The sequence below is a fragment of the Trachypithecus francoisi genome, unplaced genomic scaffold (genome assembly GCF_009764315.1).
Source record: "Trachypithecus francoisi isolate TF-2019V2 unplaced genomic scaffold, Tfra_2.0 Lachesis_group19, whole genome shotgun sequence".
Lineage (NCBI taxonomy): Eukaryota > Metazoa > Chordata > Mammalia > Primates > Cercopithecidae > Trachypithecus > Trachypithecus francoisi.
In genome coordinates this window covers 1,800,359-1,822,104 of record NW_022681464.1, presented here as the reverse complement: position 1 = coordinate 1,822,104, position 21,746 = coordinate 1,800,359, and the positions used below count along the sequence as shown (strand labels likewise).

Below are 21,746 nucleotides of genomic sequence, written 5' to 3'. Positions count from 1 at the left end.
TACAAAAAATTAGCCGAGCGAGGTGGCGGGCGCCTGTAGTCCCAGCTACTCGGGAGGCTGAGGCAGGACAATGGCCTAAACCCGGGAGGCGGAGCTTGCAGTGAGCTGAGATCCGGCCACAGCACTCCAGCCCGGGCAACAGAGCGAGACTCCGTCTCAAAAAAAAAAAAAAAAAAAAAAAAAAAAGAAAACTATAATCTAAAATTTAACTAAAGATTCTCCTTTCTCATGCCCAGCTAGACATTTGGCTCTGGGGACTGGAGGAGAATTTGTTTTCTCAATCCTCCAGTATATTGGAGTGAAATGGAGTGGTGGAGTTGAGAAGAAGCGGAAACAAAGTCTGTTTCAGAAACACCCTTACATCTTTTCACCTCCTCTCCACTTTTCCTGAGCGTGTGAGAGAAGAGAGATGGAGTGAAGAGGGGAGGGGAGGAGAAAGAGAAGAAAGGACCATTTGAAGTTCTTCACAGCTTTTGTGGACACATGGGCTAACCCCTATGTGGTATCGAAATTCTGGGTCTCTTTTGAAACAGAAGTATGACTTCTTTATGGCAGGGGTACTCAACCCCTGGACCATGGACCTGTACTGGTTCATGGCCTGTTAGGAACTGGGTTACACAGCAGGAGGTGAGCAACAGGCAAAAGAGCAAAGCTTCATCTGTATTTACAGCCATTCCCTATCACTTCCATTACTTCCTGAGCTCCGCCTCCTGTCAGACCTGCAGCAGCATTGGATTATTATAGGAGCATGAATCCTATTATGAACTACGCATGTGAGGGATCTAGGTTGCAGGCTCCTTATGAGAATCTAATGCCTGATGATCTGTCACTGTCTCCCATCACCCCCAAATGGGACCATCTAGTTGCAGGAAAACAAGCTCAGGGCTCCCAGTGCTTCTACATTATGGTGAGTTGTATAATTATTCCATTATATATTACAATGTAATAATAATAGAAATAAAGTGCACAATAAAGGTAATATGCTTGAATCATCCTGAAACCGTACTCTGCCCCCTGCCCCCAGGTCCATGAAAAAATTGTCTTCCATGAAACTGGTCCATGATACCAAAAAGGTTGGTAACTGCTGCTTTGTGGGGCATTGTAGACCAGGTCCAGTTCCATAATGAGAGACATCAAGTCCAGGCTTACCACCTAGCACAGCTCTTCCTCTTCCCTCATGAGGCCTCTGGGAAATTCCAGCAAGGGGACTCAAGCTCAGCCAACTTTTCACATGCCCACTTGGCCTACAAGAATCTCCTATATCCTTGGCAGGCCCAATGGTGAGAGAGCTTGTACTCTACCACTGGCTGTCTCTAAACCTTGCTCTCTTCAATTACTTTTTCCTCTGCTTTGATAGATTCAGGGTAGAACAGCAAGCCCACTGCCTAAACAGGCTTTCACCTGGGGAGTGACAGAAAAATCCCTTTTGCAGGAACCTCCATATTTTACAAGTGATTCTTCTTCTAGCTTTGTTCTTGACTGGATATCAGGGAGGGGAGAGCACCTCCACCTCCCACTGGAAGGGATAGAATTGCCTCTCTGACCTAAGGAGGTTTTGCCAATGACTTCTAAGACACATCCCTCTAACCTTTTCCTTTCGTCTTTTATATACTGAGATGATGTTAAGTTGATGTCTCTTAATAAGTCCTGGGGAAAGGTTTAATCCCAAATGATGACTGTTTTCTTTAGAATAAAAGGGTACTTATACCTATTTGTCCTCAATTTGAGGACCTCGTTGCCAATTTTGTAATAACAGGAAAGTAATCCTCAAAGTCCTGCAAATTATACTTTATGTTAAATTAAGTATTTTTCTCTCCTACTTAAAAGAACAAAATTCAACATAAGTGCACAGCATTACCAAGAAACATTATATTTAACAATGGGATTCCTAAGTAGGCAATAACTATGTAAGGAGAGATTACTGTATGTTAAATTCTATGATTAGGACTTTTGCACATTATTTTGCCTAATCTTCACAAAATACTTCGAGGTAGATGCTGTAACATTCTTTTCATATAGTAAATCAAGTAACCAAAGTTCAGAAAGGTTAAATAATATGCCTAGACTTAAGAGCTAGTGTCACAGCCAGGACCAAAATCTGACTCCAAAATTCATGTTTCGTTGATTCAGTTTCAATTAACTCATGTAATACTTTTAAGTAAGCACTTACCTTGTTTTGTGCCCATGAAATTAGCCTTTTGGATACAACAAGAAATTAATTTACAGTATTGATACTTTAGCTATGAAAGGAGAACTGAAACAAGCAATTGCTGTGTAAATAACAACAACTAATATTATTGAGAGTTAACTTTTTACTTTACTCATTCTTCCCTACTGCTGGTATGCAAGCTGTTTAAACAAAACCTACTTCATTCTCTAACCACAAAAATAGAGGATCCCACTAAAATATCTAGGAATTAAGATGATAAGTCATTGCTTCATGATACAGCTCTTCTACATCTAGCAGATTTCAAAATTATTTTCTTGAAAGTTTACAATAAAGAAACGCAAGAGTTCAGGTCTGTTTGATCTCTAGGACTTATAAATAGAATTTACTTTCTTGAAATGAATTTATCCTAGTATAATTTCACTACAGCAGCACCACAGGATAGTTTCTTACTTTCACTTAGGAAGAATGAACAGGTAAATTTCAGCGTATAGCATTTGGTAGTATTCAATTTTTAAAAATGTTCAATTCAGTGAATAACGTCTATTAAAGAGCTACATAACGCCAAATGGGCAAATTGATTTAACACTTAACTTTGATTTATATACATATCTATTAAATCCTGTATTTAAATTTCCCAACCTCATTTGGACCAATGGTAAATCATGTCAGGTGGCAAGTTTATGAGACAAATCACAAAGTGTTACTACCAAAAAATTTATGCTTCAAAAAAAGTAAAAGGAAAATAATTTTGTTTAAGTTTTCAATGAACTCATGTAATATCAAGAGCAGTCTATTCTTAGAATAAAAAAAAATACAAAACTGAAACCCCACACACAGACACCCAACAATATCAAATGACTTATTTCAAAACGATGTTACCGCCGGAAGCTGTGGCTCACACCTGTAATCCCAGCACTTTGGGAGGCCAAGGTGGGCAGATCACCTGAGGTTGGGAGCTTGAGATGACCCTGACCAACATGGAGAAACCCTCTCTAGTAAAATTACAAAATTAGCCAGGCGTGGTGGTACATCCTTGTAATCCCAGCTACTCGGGAGGCTGAGACAGGAGAATCGCTTGAACCTGGGAGGCAGAGGTTGCGGTGAGCCGATATTGCACCACTGCACTCCAGCCTGGGTGACAAGAGTGAAACTCCATCTGAGAAAAAAAAAAAGAAAACTGGTTGAATCCAGAGTTACATTTTTTGGGTGGCGAGGAGAAGCACATTATATAGTGTTTTAATGTTTTCTTCATTTTCCTTCATTGGACAATGACTTGATTTCAACTTCATTCTTGAAGTGTGTTTTTGTTGGATATTGTTAATCCAACTCTGGTTTGACAGTTCTCTTTTAGCACTTGAAAAATGTGTTAGATACTTCTGGCCTTCGTGATTCCTGATGAGAAATCTGCTGTCTTTTGAATTGTTTTACCCATACAAGTTGTTTACCTCTCACTACTTCTAGTATTTTTTGTTGTTCTTGTCTTTAGTTTTAAGAAGCTGAACTGTAATGTGTCTGGTGTGGATTTCTTTGGTTTTATCCTGTTTTGGGATTGCTGAATTTCTTGAAACTGTAAGGTTTATTTATGTCTTTTGTCATATTTTGGAAATATCAGCCCATAATTATTTAAATATTTTTAGTTTCACACTCTTTTTCCTCTTTTATTGACTCTTTGGACACTACAATTTTTCCCAAAAAGTAATGCTTTTCTTTTCTTTTATAATGAATTAATTAATTAATTAATTTGGAGATGGAATCTCACTCTGTCGCCCAGGCTGGAGTGCAGTGGCGCAACCTCGGCTCACTGCAACCTCCACCTCCTGGGTTCAAATAATTCTCCTGCCTCAGTCTCCTGAGTAGCTGGGACTACAGGCACATGCCACCACTCCTGGCTAATTTTTTGTATTTTTAGTAGAGACAGGGTTTCACCGTGTTAGCCAGGATGGTCTCGATCTCCTGACCTCATGATCCGCCCGCCTAGGCCTCCCAAAGTGCTGGGATTACAGGCATGAGCCACCATGCCTGGCCAAAGCGATGCTTTTTCTAAAGTTGCCATTTTATTTCTTTTAGTATATTTCCTTTTTTTTTTTTTTTAGAGATGGAGTCTCACTCTGTTGCCCAGACTGGTCTCAAAACAGTCTTCTGCCTCAGCCTCTGTAACAGCTGCCATCACAGGCATGAGCTACACATGCAGTGGTTGCCATTTTAAAACCCATACACTTTTAAATGCTCTGGTATCCTAGGAAACTTTGTCAATATTTTTACCATTAGGGTGTACTTCTTTGGTAGATGGTTTCAGGTCAATCTTGTGATCCTTATTTCCCTCTTCTCTCTTCTATACAGACTTTCCAGATAGCCAGCTTTTCACCAAGACTTTGTGGCTATAGCTTGAGAAATAGCTTTGCTAGAAAGTATTATTTCTCTTTGTACTTACAGTAAATTTGAAATGTATCCTCTTTTCTGTTTTGTGATTCTACTGAAGGAATAATATTTGCATAGTTCATTTTTTATTATTTTTATTTTTGAGACTGAGTCTCTGTCACTGAGGCAGGAGTGCAGTGGTGTAGTCTCAGCTCATTGCAACCTCTGCCTCCTGGGTTCAAGTAATTCTTCTGCCTCAGCCTCCTGAGTAGCTGGAGCTACAGGGAGCCACCATCACACCCAGCTCATTTTTGTATTTTTAGTAGAGATGGAGTTTCACCATTTCGGCCATGTTGTTCTCGAACTCCTGACCTCCAGTGATCCTCCAGCCTCAGTTTCCCAAAGTTGTAGGATTACAGGCATGAGCCACCATGCCTGGCCAGATTTGCAATCTGTTTTATATGATTCTGTGTAGTTTTTGTAGGATGTGTGGACAGATTTCGCTTTTGGAAGCTTCCATGACTTCACCTATGTGGAAGCTTCTCCCAGTATGATTTTTTATTTTAAATTGTAATAATTATGCTGTTATTTTTTTAAAAATGCATGCATATGATAAAAAATAAAAAGAACAAAAAACATTTAAAAAAATAGTAAGTACCCAAAATGGTAAAACGTATATTTGCCTCTTCCCCATCCCAAATTCCTATTCCCTTTCGCAAAAGGAAAACAATGTTAAAAATTTTGTGTATAACCTGATTACATAGATATAAGTGTGTATTTATACATATATATATTCATATACACATCGAAATGTGTGTCACACACAATATGGTTTTATATGCATACTACACAAATGGGAACATATACTATTCAGAACTTCAGGTTTTTTAATATGTATTATAATTAACTTCAAATCTGCATATATCCATTTTTCTAATTTTTAGTGACTCTTTAGTATGGCATTTTATGGAATCCTAATAAATTTATGTAAATATGTCTGCTCTTATTTTGAATAGTTTATTTCTTGTGGGTTTTTTGTAATAAAATTTAATATGGTTGGGCTTAAAGTGTTAGTTGAATGAATTATAGTAAATTAATATAGTGGAATATTACATAGCTATTGAAAATTATGCTGACTTATTAACAGAGAAATATTTTTGTGTTACCTTTTAAGGCAGGTTACAAAAAGTATGCATGATATAATGCCATTTTTGAAAAATATATTAACGTATGCCCTTCCACTTTCACATATATAAACATATGCAAAAATTATAAGCATCAAAATATAAATAATGGTTTATTGTGTGCAATGAGTTTAGAGTTTATGGTTAATTTCATTAAGATTTGTACAATGAAATATATTCAGGTAACAAGAAGGTAGATATTATCATAGAAAACATCTGTAAGCCTAAAAAGGCATTTGAATGACTGCTAGAAATTATGTAAAGTGTTGCATCCTTGAAGAGGGCATGTTTCTCAGGAGTGTATATTTTTTAGGTCAAGACACTGAGGAAGCAGGGAGCTCTATGTCCACTCTGGAGAGGTCACTGGCTGCACGCCGAGCCCCCCGGGCCAAGCTCATGATTCCCATGGATGCCCAGTCCAACAATCCTGGTGAGTCAATATTGATGCCACAATGAAGAGATGAAATGCTTTCTGTATGTATCTTTTCTATAAAACATCAAATTATCAAAAGTAATTAGAATTTTCCCTGAACTTTCTGGGCAAATGGAAATGAAGAATGCCTAAAACCACGTCATTAATAATTTGAAGTCCAAGTCTTCATTCTGTTACTGTATTTTTTTGTATACAATCAAATGGTCTGTTGGCAAATAGATGGTTATATATTTAAGAAATTGTTTGTAAAATATATGAATTTACATAAAAGAGCTGATATATATATTTTAGTATTATTGATCTTATTCTAATAATCATCTCCATAGTTTATTTATTTATTTGCTTTTTGAGATAGAATCTTGCTGTGTTGCCCAGGTTGGAGTGCAGTGGCATGATCTTGGCTCACTGCAACTTCCACCTCCCAGGTTCAAGCAATTCTGGTGCCTCAGTCTTCCAAGAAGCTAGGACTACAGGTGTGCACAACCATGCCCAGCTAATTTTTGTATTATTAGTACAGACAGGGTTTTACCATGTTGACCAAGCTGGTCTCCAGCTCCTGACCTCATGTGATCCATCTTCTTCAGCCTCCCAAAGTGCTGGGAATATAGGCATAAGCTACTGCTCCCATCCTCCATAGCTTTTTAAATAAACTTTTTAATGTGTCTAATTCTCACACTTAAATAATCCAGCTCCTTTAAAGCAGATGTTGACAGATGCCCACTTACTACACACCCCTTGTTGAAGTTTTCTGTCATCGTCCCACATTCACTGAAGATATTATTATCTGGGAATCACTTCCTTTCCAATTACTTCTATGCTCAGTCTTGGTAATTACAGTATTCGTGCAGATACTCCATCTGATACCCTAGATGGTTAGTTCCTCTATGTTGCCTGCAAAGGTATTGATTCCTTCCCACTTTAATTCATAAATCCTGTGTCACACCAAATCAAACCAGTACAAAATGTCAGTTCCTATTACCTTATTTGTTACCTGCTCACTTATTTTATTGCCCTCTTGCCATCAATTCTTCAATCCCACCAGGACCTCCAACCCATCAACTCTGCCATTTGCTCCCATCCCTCATCCACCTAGTGTCCTCATTTATCTGCAAGCTCAACTTAGGTTTTATAGTCACTTATTTTCAGTCTCATCTCTCTTGATCCTGCTTCCCCATCTTACTCACCTGAAAAAAATCCTGGTTAAATAAGCAGCTCCGCAATTGTTTCCCCTTTCCCTAATAGTGAAATGTATCTGGAGAAAAACATACAGCCTGCTTACTAAGTATTTATGACTAGAAGTCCAAGGTGAGCTCTCACTATTTGGAAATGACACTGTATTTCTCTAGTGGTTCATAATTACACTTTACAAGATGAATGTCTTATATGTATTCTTACTTTTCAGATTTCAATATCTCCTTCTTTCCCTATTCTTAACTAAAAATCTTAGGGAGAAAAATGCATTCAGAAAGTGGTATCCTTGTCCTTCCGTCAGATCTAATTGATCTGTTAGTGCTGCTCTCTGAGTATCTTGTTGAAATCCCCCCTCACCCATTTAGGGACTCTTCTGTAATTACCCATTACCTTTCCTGCATTGTCAGTTTTTCTTCCTTATTTATCACTGCAGTAAACACACAAATATTAATATTCTGTCATAACTCCTGTTTTGTAACACTCAATGCCACTTCCACCTCCAATTAAAACCATATTTACTGAAAAAAATTTAAAATTATCTATACTAACTTTCTTCTCTTTCTAAGCTTTCTTATTAGTTTTAAGAAGATTTTTACAGTCACTCTCCACTGAATCCATGATTGCCAAGGTTATCAATAATCTCCACATTATCAAATTCAACAGTCAAGTTACAGACTTTCAGAAACAATTGGCATAGGTTCTCACCTATTTCCCTGAAACACTTTCTCACTTTGGCGTGTAGTGTACTAGATGCTCCTGGCTTTCTTCCTACCCTCTGGCTGCTCCTCCTCAGTATCCTTCACTTATTTCTCTTCTTCTTCCTGATATCTAAGAGTCAGAGAATGCCCCAGGGATCAGTCTTCAGGTATCCTCTCTTTACTCCCTACACCTGCTTCTTAGATAATGTCATCTAGTATCAGTTGCCTTAAATACTATTAAAATGCTGAGGAATCCTGGTTGACATTATCCTGAGGCAGGATCTCTAGGGCAAGGGCAAAATGCCACCAGTCTCTTTGCTAAAGCATAGCAAGAGTCTCCATTTCCCAATAATTTCCTCATCGCCATCTGAGGACACCTCAGCCTGGACTTCATTGTCCGTATCACTACAAGCATTTTGGTCAAAACTGTTCATCAAGTCTCTAGGCAATTCCAAACTTTCCCACATCTTCCTGTCTTCTTCTTAGCCCTCCAAATTGTTCCAACCTCTTACCATTACCCAGTTCCAAAGTCACGTCCACATTTTCAGATTATCTTTATATTAGTGCCATACTCTTTGTGGTACCAATTTACTGTATTAGTCCGTTTTCACACTGCTATAGAGATACTACCTGAGACTCAGTAATTCAAAAACAAAGGAGGTTTAATTGACTAATAGTTGCGCATGGCTGGGGAGGCCTCATGAAACTCAGAATCATGGTGGAAGGTGAAGGAGAGGCAAGTACCTTCTTCACAAGCCAGCAGGAAAGAGAGAGAAAGAGAGAACAAAGGGAGAAAAGCCCCTTATAAAACCACCAGATCTCATGGGAACTCACTCACCATCATGAGGAGCATGGGGGGAACTGCCCCAATGAGTCAATCACCTCCCACTTTGTCCCTGTCTTGTCATGGGGGGATTACAATTCGAGATGAGATTTGGGTGGGGACACAGAGCCAAATTATATTAATCAACTTACTCTGTTCAGAAACTCTAGTCTCATGCCTCTTTATTCCGATTTCTTTATACCCTAAATTCAATCTTTTACCAAATTATTGTTTTCAAAACATTTCCCAAATTTGACCACTCTTTTCCATCTTCACTGTTTTGCCCTTATCCAAGCTACCATTATCTCTTACAGATTACTAGACTACAGCAATAAGCTTGTAACTAGTCTCTTCTTTAGCTTTTTGGAAAAAAAAAAACTATTCATAATTTTTGTGGGTACATAGTAGGTGTATATATTTATGGGGTACATGAGATGTTTTGATACAAGTATGCAATATGTAATAATCACATCATGGAGAATGTGGTATCCATCCATGCAAGTGTTTATCATTTTTGTTAAAAAAATCCAATTATACTCAGTTATTTTTAAATGTACAATTAGGTTATTACTGACTACAGTCAGCCTATTGTGCTATCAAATCGTAGGTCTTACTCATTCTTTCTATTTTTTGTACCCATTAATCTTCATTAGCTTTTGCCCTTACAGTCAATTGTCTACACAGCTATCTCTCAATATGTAAATTAGATAATATTGTTCCTCTGTGACTTCCATCACGTGTAGAAACAAAATCCACTAATTTTACTATGTCCTACAAGGTCCCATGTGATTTAGTCTCTAGGTTTATCCCTCACTTTATCTCCTATTGCTCCTTTCTATAATTCATTACAGTCACATAACCTTCATCTGTGCTCCTTGGATAGTAGGCACATCTCAGTTCAAGGACTCTGCACTTGCTGTAGTCTGTCTGGAATCTCTTTTTGTAGATATTTACATGTCTTATCCCCCATTTCTTTCAGGTCTCCATTCAACTATCAACTTCATAAGCAGGTCTTCCCTGACCATTGCCTAACACAGCATATCTGGTCACTCCCTACTTCTCCATTATGCTTCATTTTTCTTTATTAATGCATTACACTATTCTATTTGTGGTTTTGTGTGTGTTATTTGTTTGCTTCCTATATTTTAATATAATCTTTATAGGGGCAAGGATTTTGCCTGTTTTGGTCATTTTGTGTCCCAAATACCCAGAACAGCACCTGGCACATGATAGGTGCACAGTCAATACCATTTAGTCAAATGAATGAATTCATAGTTGTTTCTTTTTACTTACCATAGGCCACATCCTCCCTATGCTCTATTACATCTTCTCTCAATTTTACTATAATAAATGCAAAAACTTACATGGCATTTATAATGAATGCCAACTGTTCAAGTCATGTGGTAAGCCCTATTGTTATGCTTCTCATTGTTAGGTTCTCTCATTTACTAGTGAGAGAAGAAAGGCTTGCAGAGTTTAAGTAACTAACTAGCAGTCACACAGCTAGTATGTGTTATAGCCAGAATTTGGACTCAGAAGTTCTGATTTCAGAGTTCAGTGTTCTTAATCATTATGCTCCTAGCTGTCATATCCTGTGAAGCTATTGTCCTTTTTCTTTTATACCTTTCACTGCTGAGAAAGATACTGTGCACTTAGTTGCCTTTTTTCCCCTCTAGCTGCTTTCCTCTTGTATTCATTACTAAATTCCATCTGCCAATCATGTATTGCTTTCTTCTAAAAAATTATTGTACTTTAAAATCTGTGGAGCTTTCCTATCCCATCTAATTAGAAGTAGCTTCCTCATATAATAAGTTCCCATATGCCATTGCATTTTCTTTCACAGTATCTTTGAATCCCTGGCTATCCTCCCATTCTCAACTCTTTTATGTCTTCTTTGTGACTTCACATTTAAACTGCCAAGACAGCTTCCTAGCTAAGTCTTCCTGGCTCTAGCATCTTCCAGATTCCTAGGCATCCTGCTTGCCAGATTTCTTCCTAAAACAAGTTAAACATGGCATTCCATCCCGTACATTTCTCCAGTGGCTCCCACTGTCTGCCAAGAAAAACAAAACAAAACAAACATTTTTAAAAACCTTTAAACGTTTTTAGCATATCATATTGGAATCTAGATTTCTGTTACTCTATCCTTCTATGTACCCAGACTCATGCTAAGGTAGACTCATTGCTGATCCACAAATATGCACTGTCCTTCATTTGTTTTTTTCCCTTGACATATTTCTTTCCTTTTGAAATGACTCAGTGGATAGCTCAACTTAAGAAGTTTTATGTATACTTCAAAGACCAGAGTAGATATTGATGCTCTTACAAATGCTTTTCTGATTACTCCATCTAGAAATAATTACTCCCTTTTATATATTTGAATAACATGTTCTTGTAGCACAATATAGCATTTATTACATACAATACTGCCTTATATGCTTAGGCTTTCAAGTCCAAATCTTCCCTCCTCTAACAGCTTGTGAATTAGTTCATGATAAGGATGTAATGTATCTAATTCATCTTCATATTCACACATTTTATTGTTTAGTACCTAGCACAAAATTGGTGCTTGCTAAATATCTGTCCAATGAATGAAAAAACAAATAAATGTATTATTAAAATGCCTTCCTTATGTTTGTAACACATGAACGTTTGGCAGGCTCTTTTTTCATCAGGTATAAATAGAATGTCATCTAACAAAATTGCCTGATGTATTAAGAGCAGTTAAACTTGTTTTCATTAAACAGAAAAGGAAATAACAGGCTTAGAAAGAAAGAGAAAGAAAATCTAACAAGTATGAAAATTTTTAATACTATTCACTTGGTAAATACCTTGCTAATTATTTTCATTTAATCCTCACAATATTATCATGTGTTAAGATTATCCTGATTTTACACATGGGAAACAGCAATTCAGACAGCTTAAGCAACTTCCTCTAGGATACCTGGGCAACCTCAGAACCTCTACGGTATACTGCTTTTCTGAAGATAAATATGGCTTTTATCTCCTAAATTATTCATATCCTTTTATTTTTCAAAAAGATTTTCTGAAGGTGCTGTCTCCATTGTCTAAACATGGAAGCTGAGGCTCTGAGAGTCTGAACTTGAAACCTCTGCTTGATCTATCTACTCTAATGTATTGCTTCATACTGTTATCTTGAGCTCAGAGTTTTTGTATGCCTAAAATAACAAATCTTCTCTTATTCTTAGTGTCTTACTCTACATGAATGGAACACATAAAATTACCAGAAATTAATTGTTAATTTTTGTAATTATCAGATAACAACACATACATGGTTTTAAACCATCAAATAGTTTTTATAAGGATATTATGATTCAACAATTCCATTCCTAGATATATTCGACTCTTGGATATATACCCAGTGGAAATATATAAAATGTTAGTCAACAGGTGCATATAATAATGTGGGCTATTTGTCATTATCACATCTTCATTACAATAGATGAATACATTATATTGTATTCATATAGTGGAGTACAACGCAGCAATAAAAATAAACTAAAATTATACAAAACAATATGGAGAATCTCACAGGTGTAAAATTGCAATACAGAAACCTGATGCATCTATATGATTCAATTTATGTAAAATTAGAAAATGAGTGAAATAATCCATGAGAGTTAATATGGTTTGGCTGTGTGCCCACCAAAATCTCGTCTTTAATTCCCATGTCTTATGGGAAGGTCCCAGTGGGAGGTAATTGAATCATGGGGCAGGTCTTTCCTGTGTTATTCTTGTGATAGTGAATATGTCTCACAAGATCTGATGGTTTTAAAAATGGGAGTCTCTGTGAACAAGCTCTCTTCTCTTCTCTGCTGCCATGTGAGATGCGCCTTTCACCTTCTGCTACGATTGTAAGGTCTCCCCAGCCACATGGAACTGTAAGTCCAATAAACCTCTTTTGTAAATTGCTTAGTCTCAGGTGTGCCTTTATCAGCAGTCTGAAAATGGACTAATACAGTAAATTGGTACCAGGAATGGGGCATTGCTGAAAACGTACTCGAAAATGTGGAAGTGACTTTGGAGCTCTGTAACAGCTAGAGATTGGAATAGTTTGGAGGGATCAGAAGAAGATAGGAAAAGGTGAGAAAGTTTGGAACTTCATAGAGACTTGTTGAATGGCTTTGGCCAAAATGCTGATAATGATACGGACAATGAAATCCAGTCTGAGGTAGTCTCAGATGGAGATGAGGAACTTGTTGGAAACTGGAGCAAAGGTGACTCTGGTTATGTTTTAGCAAAAAGACTGGTAGCATTTTGCCCCGGCCTAGAGATTTTTGGAACTTTGAACTTGAGAGAGATTATTTAGGGTATCTGGCAGAAGAAATTTCTAAGCAATAAAGAATTTAAGATGTGACTTGGGTGCTGTTAAAGGCATTCAGTTTTACAAGGGAAGCAGAGAATAAAATTTCAGAAAATTTGCCCCCTGACAATACAGTAGAAAAGAAAATCCCATTTTCTAAGAAGAAATTGAAGCTGGCTGCAGAAATTTGTATAATCAACGAGGAGCTGAATGTTAATCCACAAGACAATGGGGAAAACGTCTCCAGGGCATGTCAGAAGTCTTCACAGCAGCCCCTCACATCACAGGCCTGGAGGCCTAGGAGGAAAAAGTGGTTTCATGGACCAGGCACAGGGTCTGTGAGCTGTATGCAGCCTATGGCCATGGTGCCCTGTGTCCCAGCTGCCCCAGCTGTGGCTGAAAGGAGCCAACATAGAGCTCGATCATGGCTTCAAAGCGTGCAACCCTCAAGCCTTGGCAGCTTCCATGTGGTGTTGAGCCTTCCAGTGCACAGATGTCAAGAACTGGGGTTTGGGAACCTCTGCCTGGATTTCAGAGGATGTGTGGAAATGCCTGGATGTCCAGGCAGGATTTTGCTGCAGGGGTGGGGCTGTCATGGAGAATCTCTACTAGGGTAGTGCAGAAGGGAGATGTGGGGTCAGAGCCCCCACACAGAGTCCCTACTGGGTCACTGTCTAGTGGGGTTGTGAGAAGAGGGCCACCATCCTCCAGACTCCAGAATGGTAGATCCACTGACAGCTTGCACTGTGCACCTGGAAGAGCTGCAGACACTCAATGCCAGCTCATGAAAGCAGCCAGAAGTGAGGTTGTACCCTGCAGAGCCACAGGGATGGAGATGCCCAAGACTGTGGGAACCCACCTCTTGCATCAGTGTGACCTGAATGTGAGACAAGGAGTCAGAGGGGATCATTTTGGAGCTTTAAGGTTTGACTGCCCTGCTGAATTTTGGACTTTCATGGGACCTGTAGCCCCTTTGTTTTAGCTAATTAATCCCATTTGGAATGGCTGTATTTACCCAATGCCTGTAACACCATTTTATATATGAAGTAACTAACTTACTTTTGATTTTACAGGCTGATAGGTGGAAAGAACTTGCCTTGTCTCAGATGAAATGTTGGGCTGTGGACTTTTGAATTAATGCTGAAATGAGTTAAGACTTTGGGGGACCATTGGAAAGGCATGCTTAGTTTTTAAATGTGAGAACATTAGATTTGGGAGGGGCCAGGGGCAGAATTATATGGTTTGGCTGTGTCCCCACCCAAATCTCATCTTGAATTCCCATGTGTTGTGGGAGTGACCCAGAGAGAGGTAACTGAATTTTGGGGCCAGGTTTTTCCGGTGCTGTTCTCATGATAGTGAATAAGTTTCACAAGATCTGATGATTTTAAAAATGGGAGTCTCCTTGCACAAGCTGTCTTCTCTTGCCTGCAACCATGTGAGACATGCCTTTTGCCTTCTGCCATGATTGTGAGACCTTCCCAGGCACATGGAAGTGTAAGTCCAGTAAACCTCTTTTTTTTTTTTTTTTTTTTTTTTGCAAATTGCCCAGTCTTGGGTATGTCTTTATCAGGATCATGAAAACAGACTATACAGGGTTAAAATTCAGGAGGACAGTCACTTTTGATGGAAGTGGATTAGTGGACCAGAAGGTACCATAGGGCACCTTCTCATAGGGCACCTTTCTTGTTCTGGATGACGGATATCAGGCATTTCACTTTGGAAAAACATTAAGCACTGTATTTAGCATATTCTCAATTTTCCCTATGTATACTATAATTCAATGACAAAAAAGACAATAGAATATATATATTTTTAAATAACTTGGCCACATTGCATTCATTGTTATCTACAAGCTGTTTGTTGGTGAAACTGTATCCAAGAAAAGAAAATTATTTTAACATATAAACACAGTTGATTTTAAAATATTTTTTATTTTTTTTGAGACAGAGTCTCACTCTGTTGCCCAGCTGCAGTGCAGTGGTACAATCCCTGTTCACTGTAACCTCCACCTCCTGGGCTCAAGCAATCTTACTGCCTCAGCCTCCTGAGTAGATAAGACTGCAGACACAAACCAACAGGCCCAGCTAGTTTTTGTATTTTTTGAAGAGACGAGGTTTCACCATGTTGCCCAGGCTGGTCTCAAACTCCTGGACTCAAGCAATCCTCCTGCCTCTGCCTCCCAAAGTGTTGGGAGTACAGGTGTGACCCTCCATGCCTGGTCCAAATAAATTCTTAAACTTTTTTATAAAATAGACCTTTGCATCTGAGGTGATTGATAAGGCCATAAATAACTATGTTTAAAAATGGTTTATCTGTATCTTGGCAGAGTTATGATTTCATTCAGGAGAGCAGATAAATTTATAATGGCCCCATTTGCAATTATTTATATTTCCTGGGGCATCAAGCCTTGTATAAACTAAAGCCATAGCATTGTTCAGATTTCTAGTCACAAATATAAAGATCATTGCTATTTCACTGAGGAATCGTTATTCCTATAAGATTGTTATTTTCTTTCTTCATTGACATTTCTTACTATGTGCTATAAAATGTTAATTAACAGATAAAACATAAGTTATCTGAAGTTATTTTTTGGCTTTTAAAGCTCACAGAGAAAATGTATTTAATTTCATGGGAAGGCAGAATCTTCTTATTTGTCTAAGATTATACTTTTTGGTTGAAAATATTATATGGCATATGCTACTCCTTACCCCCAAGCATTCTTCACAGCTAAATTAGCTGAGGCTCATGAGAAACATGCCAGCTGACAGCACAGGCAGGAGATGAACCCCAATCTTTTGTTTCCACAACCTAGTTGCTCTTGTTATAAAATGATGGCAAAGGCTGACTATTTGTATAATGGCCAAAAAATTATTTTAAATGCTGTTTCTTAGTATAATGAAATTAATAGCAAAATAGTCAGAACAGAGATTGGAAAAAAGGATATTTATTGACAAGTGCTTTCTGGAATAATACCAGTGAGGGTGAAGGATACAGAATTGGGGCAAGGGAGGGATTGAACTGGTGATGCTGTTTAGTGGAGACCTCAGCTGGCCTGAGGCTGTCCTTTAGAGTTGTTCTAAATGAGGCAAGGGGGCTGGCCTTCTGTATCCTGACTCAAGTAATCTTTCATGAGGCTATTTCCAAGAAGTGGGGTGTAGCCTTGGGTGAGCAACTTAATTTGGCTGAGAGCATTCTTTGAAGACAGATTTAGATCTACATTACATTTCTAGATTTTTATTGCACAATCAGATGTAACTATTTGGTCATTTTCAACCCATTTTCTTCTTTTGTAAAATGCTTAAAAAGAGGCAGGGAATAGGAAATAGGAAAGATAAAGATTGAAGCAGATGACCAGTAAGATCATTTAAAGTATGAGACGTTTTAGGGCAGTATCTTGAATTTTATATATTTCTCACTTCTCTTTTTCTGTGAATATTTGAGGGGGGAAAAAGGAAAATCATTCTTTAAAGGAAAAAGAAGTCTCAAAAAGGTAGCCTGAAACATCTAGCAAAAACACTGAAGCAAAGGAAGTTACACACTTTGCCATGGTAATGGCTACTTGTTTCTGGGCTTTCTAGAACATTCACTATGAGAGTCAACACTCTTCTTTCCATCCCCACCATCTGCGTTAGTCACTTGGCTATAGAACACAAACGGTGAGTTGGAGAACCTGTTGAGAAGGGAAATAAAGGTACATGAGAAAAGGCAGATTTTAAAAACTGGAGTTCTACTGACTCTAGGTGCTGTCCTACCAGAAGGTCTGCTTCTACACAAATGGACATTGAGAGGGACTTGTCTGTGAGATGATCACCGCTTTGACCCATGCATATAAGGTGTGAGAAACCAGCATCCTAAGATTGGACCCAGCTCAATAGTCTTCTGAGACTGGGTATTTATTTCCATAACCCTTCAGCCCTTGTGGATGCCCAAAACCAACCAAGCATGCTTTCCTAGGAGTAAGGAGTGCAGACAGCCATTCTAGTATGATAAATATAAACAGCAAACACATTTTCAAGTATTCAGAATTGTAGGAACAGTGGTGAGAAGAAAGTTCAAATCACATTTACATTTGCATTAGAAATGATCTCATTATCTAATACATGATTTTAAATACTAATCTGATCAATTCATTATTAATATAAGTTTTTATTCTTTGACTCTTCAATGACATACTTCATTCCACCTCTTACTCTGAATTACTGAAAGGAACAGTATTTTTTATGCAAATTCTGTAGGCCCACAATGCATTATGCATTATGCAATGTTTTGTGCGATGCCATGGCTCTGTATAAAAATGGAATTAAAAAGTGTTGTTAATGAATGAGAATTGGAGACCTATATGTCATTTCTTGGTAGTTCCGTAAGAAAATAAATTTTCAAACAAAATTCATCTATTGTTAATTCTATTGGACTACCAAAATCAGCAAGTCAGTAGTTACGCAGACACAGTCAAGATGACTTTTAAGCTTAAAAAGGTTCCTGTAGAGAGTACAGAATTGTGCCTTTTTAGGGAATTTTACAAGAAAAGAAGTAGTTTGTTTTTCAAAGATATAGGAATAATGAAGAAGGGATCTGACAAAGGGTTGGTGAAAGTAAATATTTTAGATGATGAAGTGTAAAAGGTATACCAACTTAGCTTCTAGAAAGTTTCTAGAGAAATACAAAAATACAGATCTTCCTTTTAAGACTTAGATTACCTAGTTATTTCTTAATTCCTAATGTCTTAGAGATTTCTTCAACAAAATGGACCATTTCTTTTTTTTTTCTATTTTTTATTTAATTTAATACACTTTAAATTCTAGGGTACATGTGCACAAAGTGCAGGTGTGTTACATGTGTATACATGTGCCATGTTGGTGTGCTGCACCCGTTAACTCGTCATTTACATTAGGTATATCTCCTAATGCTATCCCTCCCCGCTACCCCCATCCCACGACAGACCCTGGTATGTGATGTTCCCCACCCTGTGGCCAAGTGTTCTCATTGTTCAGTTCCCACCTATGAGTGAGAACATGCGGTGTTTGGTTTTCTGTCCTTGAGATAGTTTGCTGAGAATGCTGCATCCATGTCCCTACAAAGGACAGGAACTCATCCTTTTTTTATGACTGCATAGTATTCCATGATGTATATGTGTCACATTTTCTTAATCCAGTAGGTCACTGATGGTCATTTGGGTTGGTTCCAAGTCCTTGCTATTGTGAAGAGTGCTGCAATAAACCTACGTGTGCAGGTGTCTTTACAGCAGCATGATTTATAATCCTTTGGGTATATACCCAGTAATAGGATTGCTGGGTCAAATGGTATTTCTAGTTCTAGATCCTTGAGGAATTGCCACACTGTCTACCACAATGGTTGAACTAGTTTACAGTCCCACCAACAGTGTAAAAGTGTTCCTGTTTCTCCACATCCTCTCCAGCACCTGTTGTTTCCTAACATTTTAATGATTGTCATTCTAACTGGTGTGAGATGGTATCTCATTGTGGTTTTGATTTGCATTTCTCTGATGGCAAGTGATGATGAGCATTTTTTCATGTGTCTGTTGGCTGCATAAATGTCTTCTTTTGAGAAGTGTCTGTTCATATCCTTTGCCCACTTTTTGATAGGATTTTTTTTTCTTGTAAATTTGTTTGAGTTCTTTGTAGATTCTGGATATTAGCCCTTTGTCAGATGAGTAGATTGCAAAAATTTTCTCCCATTCTGTAGGTTGCCTGTTCACTCTGATGGTAGTTTCTTTCGCTGTGCAGAAGCTCTTTAGTTTAATTAAATCCCATTTGTCGATTTTGGCTTTTGTTGCCATTGCTTTTGGTGTTTTAGACATGAATTCCTTGCCCATGCCTACGTCCTGAATGGTATTGCCTATGTTTTCTTCTAGGGTTTTTATGGTTTTAGGTCTAACGTTTAAGTCTCTAATCCATCTTGATTTAATTTTCGTATAAGATATAATGAAGGGATCCAGTTTCAGCTTTCTACATGTGGCCAGCCAGTTTTCCCAGCACTATTTATTAAATAGGAAATCCTTTCCCCATTTCTTGTTTTTGTCAGGTTTGTCAAAGATTAGGTGGTTATAGATGTGTGGTGTTATTTCTGAGGACTCTGTTCTCTTCCATTGGTCTATATCTCTGTTTTGGTACTGTTATCATGCTGTTTGCTTTACTATAGCCTTGTAGCATAGTTTGAAGTCAGGTAGCATGTTGCCTCCAGCTTTGTTCTTTTGTCTTAGGATTGTCATGGCAATGCGGGGTTTTTTTTGGTTCCATATGAACTTCAAAGTAGTTTTTTCCAATTCTGTGAAGAAAGTCATTGGTAGCTTAATGGGGATGGCATTGAATCTACAAATTGCCTTGGGCAGTATGGCCATTTCCATGATATTGATTCTTTCTATCCATGAGCATGGAATGTTCTTCCATTTGTTTGTGTCCTCTTTTATTTCACTGAGCAGTGGTTTGTAGTTCTCCTTGAAGAGGTCCTTCACATCCCTTGTAAGTTGGATTCCTAGATATTTTATTCTCTTTGAAGCAATGGGAATGGGAATTCATTCGTGATTTGGCTCTCTGTTTGTCTGTTACTGGTGTATAAGAATGTTTGATTTTTGCACATTGATTTTGTATCCTGAGACTTTGCTGAAGTTTCTTATCAGCTTAAGGAGATTTTGGGCTGAGATAATGGGGTTTTCTAAATACACAATCATGTCATCTTCAAACAGGGACAATTTGACTTCTTCTTTTCCTAACTGAATAACTTTTATTTCGTTCTCTTGCCTGATTGCCCTGGGCAGAACTTCCAACACTATGTTGAATAGGAGTGGTGAGAGAGGGCATCCCTGTCTTGTGTCAGTTTTCAAAGGGAATTTTTCCAGTTTTTGCCCATTCAGTATGATATTGGCTGTGGGTTTGTCATAATTAACTCTTATTATTTTGAGATATGTTCCATCAATACCGAATTTATTGAGAGTTTTTAGCATGAAGGGCTGTTGGATTTTGTCAAAGGTCTTTTCTGCATTTATTGAGATAATCATGTGTTTTTTGTCTTTGGTTCTGTTTATATGCTGGATCACGTTTATTGGTTTGCATATGTTGAACCAGCCTTGCATCCCAGGGATCCACCACTTGATCATGGTGCATAAGCTTTTTGATGTGCTGCTGGATTTGGTTTGCCAGTATTTTATTGAGGATTTTTGCATCGATGTTCATCAGGGATGTTGGTCTAAAATTCCCTTTTTTTTGTTGTGTCTCTGCCAGACTTTGGTATCAGGATGATGTCAGCCTCATAAAATGAGTTAGGGAGGATTCCCTCTTTTTCTGTTGATTACAATCGTTTCAGAAGGAATGATACCAGCTGCTCCTTGTACTTCTAGTAGAATTCGGCTGTGAATCCGTCTGGTCCTGGACTTTTTTTGGTTGGTAGGCTATTAATTATTGCCTCAATTTCAGAGCCTGTTATTGGTCTGTTCAGGGATTCAACTCCTTCCTGGTTTAGTCTTGGGAGGGTGTAAGTGTCCAGGAATTTATCCATTTCTTCTAGGCTTTCTAGTTTATTTGCATAGAGGTGTTTATAGTATTCTCTGATGGTAGGTTGTATTACTGTGGTGTCAGATATACGCTTTGTGTATATTCCCTTTATCATTTTTTATTGTGTCTATTTGATTCTTCTGTCTTTTCTTCTTTATGAGTATTGCTAGTGGTCTATCCATTTTGTTGGTCTTTTCAGAAAGATTTTGTGAAGGGTTTTTGTGTCTGTATCTCCTTCAGTTCTGCTCTGATTTTAGTTATTTCTTGCCTTCTGCTAGCTTTTGAATGTATTTGCTCTTGCTTCTCTAGTTCTTTTAATTGTGATGTTAGGGTGTCAATTTTAGATCTTTCCTGCTTTCTCTTGTGGGGATTTAGTGCTATGAATTTCCCTCTACACACTGCTTTAAATGTGTCCCAGAGATTTTAGTATGTTGTATCTTTGTTCTCATTGGTTTCAAAGAACATCTTTATTTCTGCCCTCATTTCTTTATGTACCCAGTAATCATTCAGGAGCAGGTTGTTCGGTTTCCATGTAGTTGAGCGGTTTTGATTGAGTTTCTTAGTCCTGAGTTCTAGTTTGATTGCACTGTGGTCTGAGAGACAGTTTGTTATAATTTCTGTTCTTTTACATTTGCTGAGGAGTGCTTTACTTCCAACTATGTGGTTGATTTTGGAATAAGTGCAATATGATGCTGAGAAGAACGTATATTCTGTTGATTTGGGGTGGAGAGTTCTGTAGATGTCTATTAGGTCCGCTTGGTGCAGAGCTGAGTTCAATTCCTGGATATCCTTGCTAACTTTCTGTCTCGTTGATCTGTCTAATGTTGACAGTGGGGTGTTAAAGTTTCCCACTATTATTGTATGGGAGTCTAAGTCTCTTTGTAAGTCTCTAAGGACTTGCTTTATGAATCTGGGTGCTCCTGTATTGGGTGCATATATATTTAGGATAGTTAGCTCTTCTTGTTGAATTGATCCCTATACCATTATGTAATGGCCTTCTTTGTCTCTTTTCATCTTTGCTGGTTTAAAGTCTGTTTTCTCAGAGACTAGGATTGCA

General features: G+C 38.0%; 1 protein-coding gene across 1 annotated transcript in view; it reads left to right on the top strand.

Moving 5' to 3' along the window:
* LOC117063884 (netrin receptor DCC) overlaps positions 1-21,746 on the top strand; it is a 153,233-nt gene that overhangs the window by 67,608 nt on the left and 63,879 nt on the right. Inside the window, exon 9 of the mRNA XM_033177696.1 lies at positions 6,026-6,142. Within this exon, the coding sequence (XP_033033587.1) occupies positions 6,026-6,142 (117 nt within the window). The remainder of the gene's footprint in view (positions 1-6,025; positions 6,143-21,746) is intronic.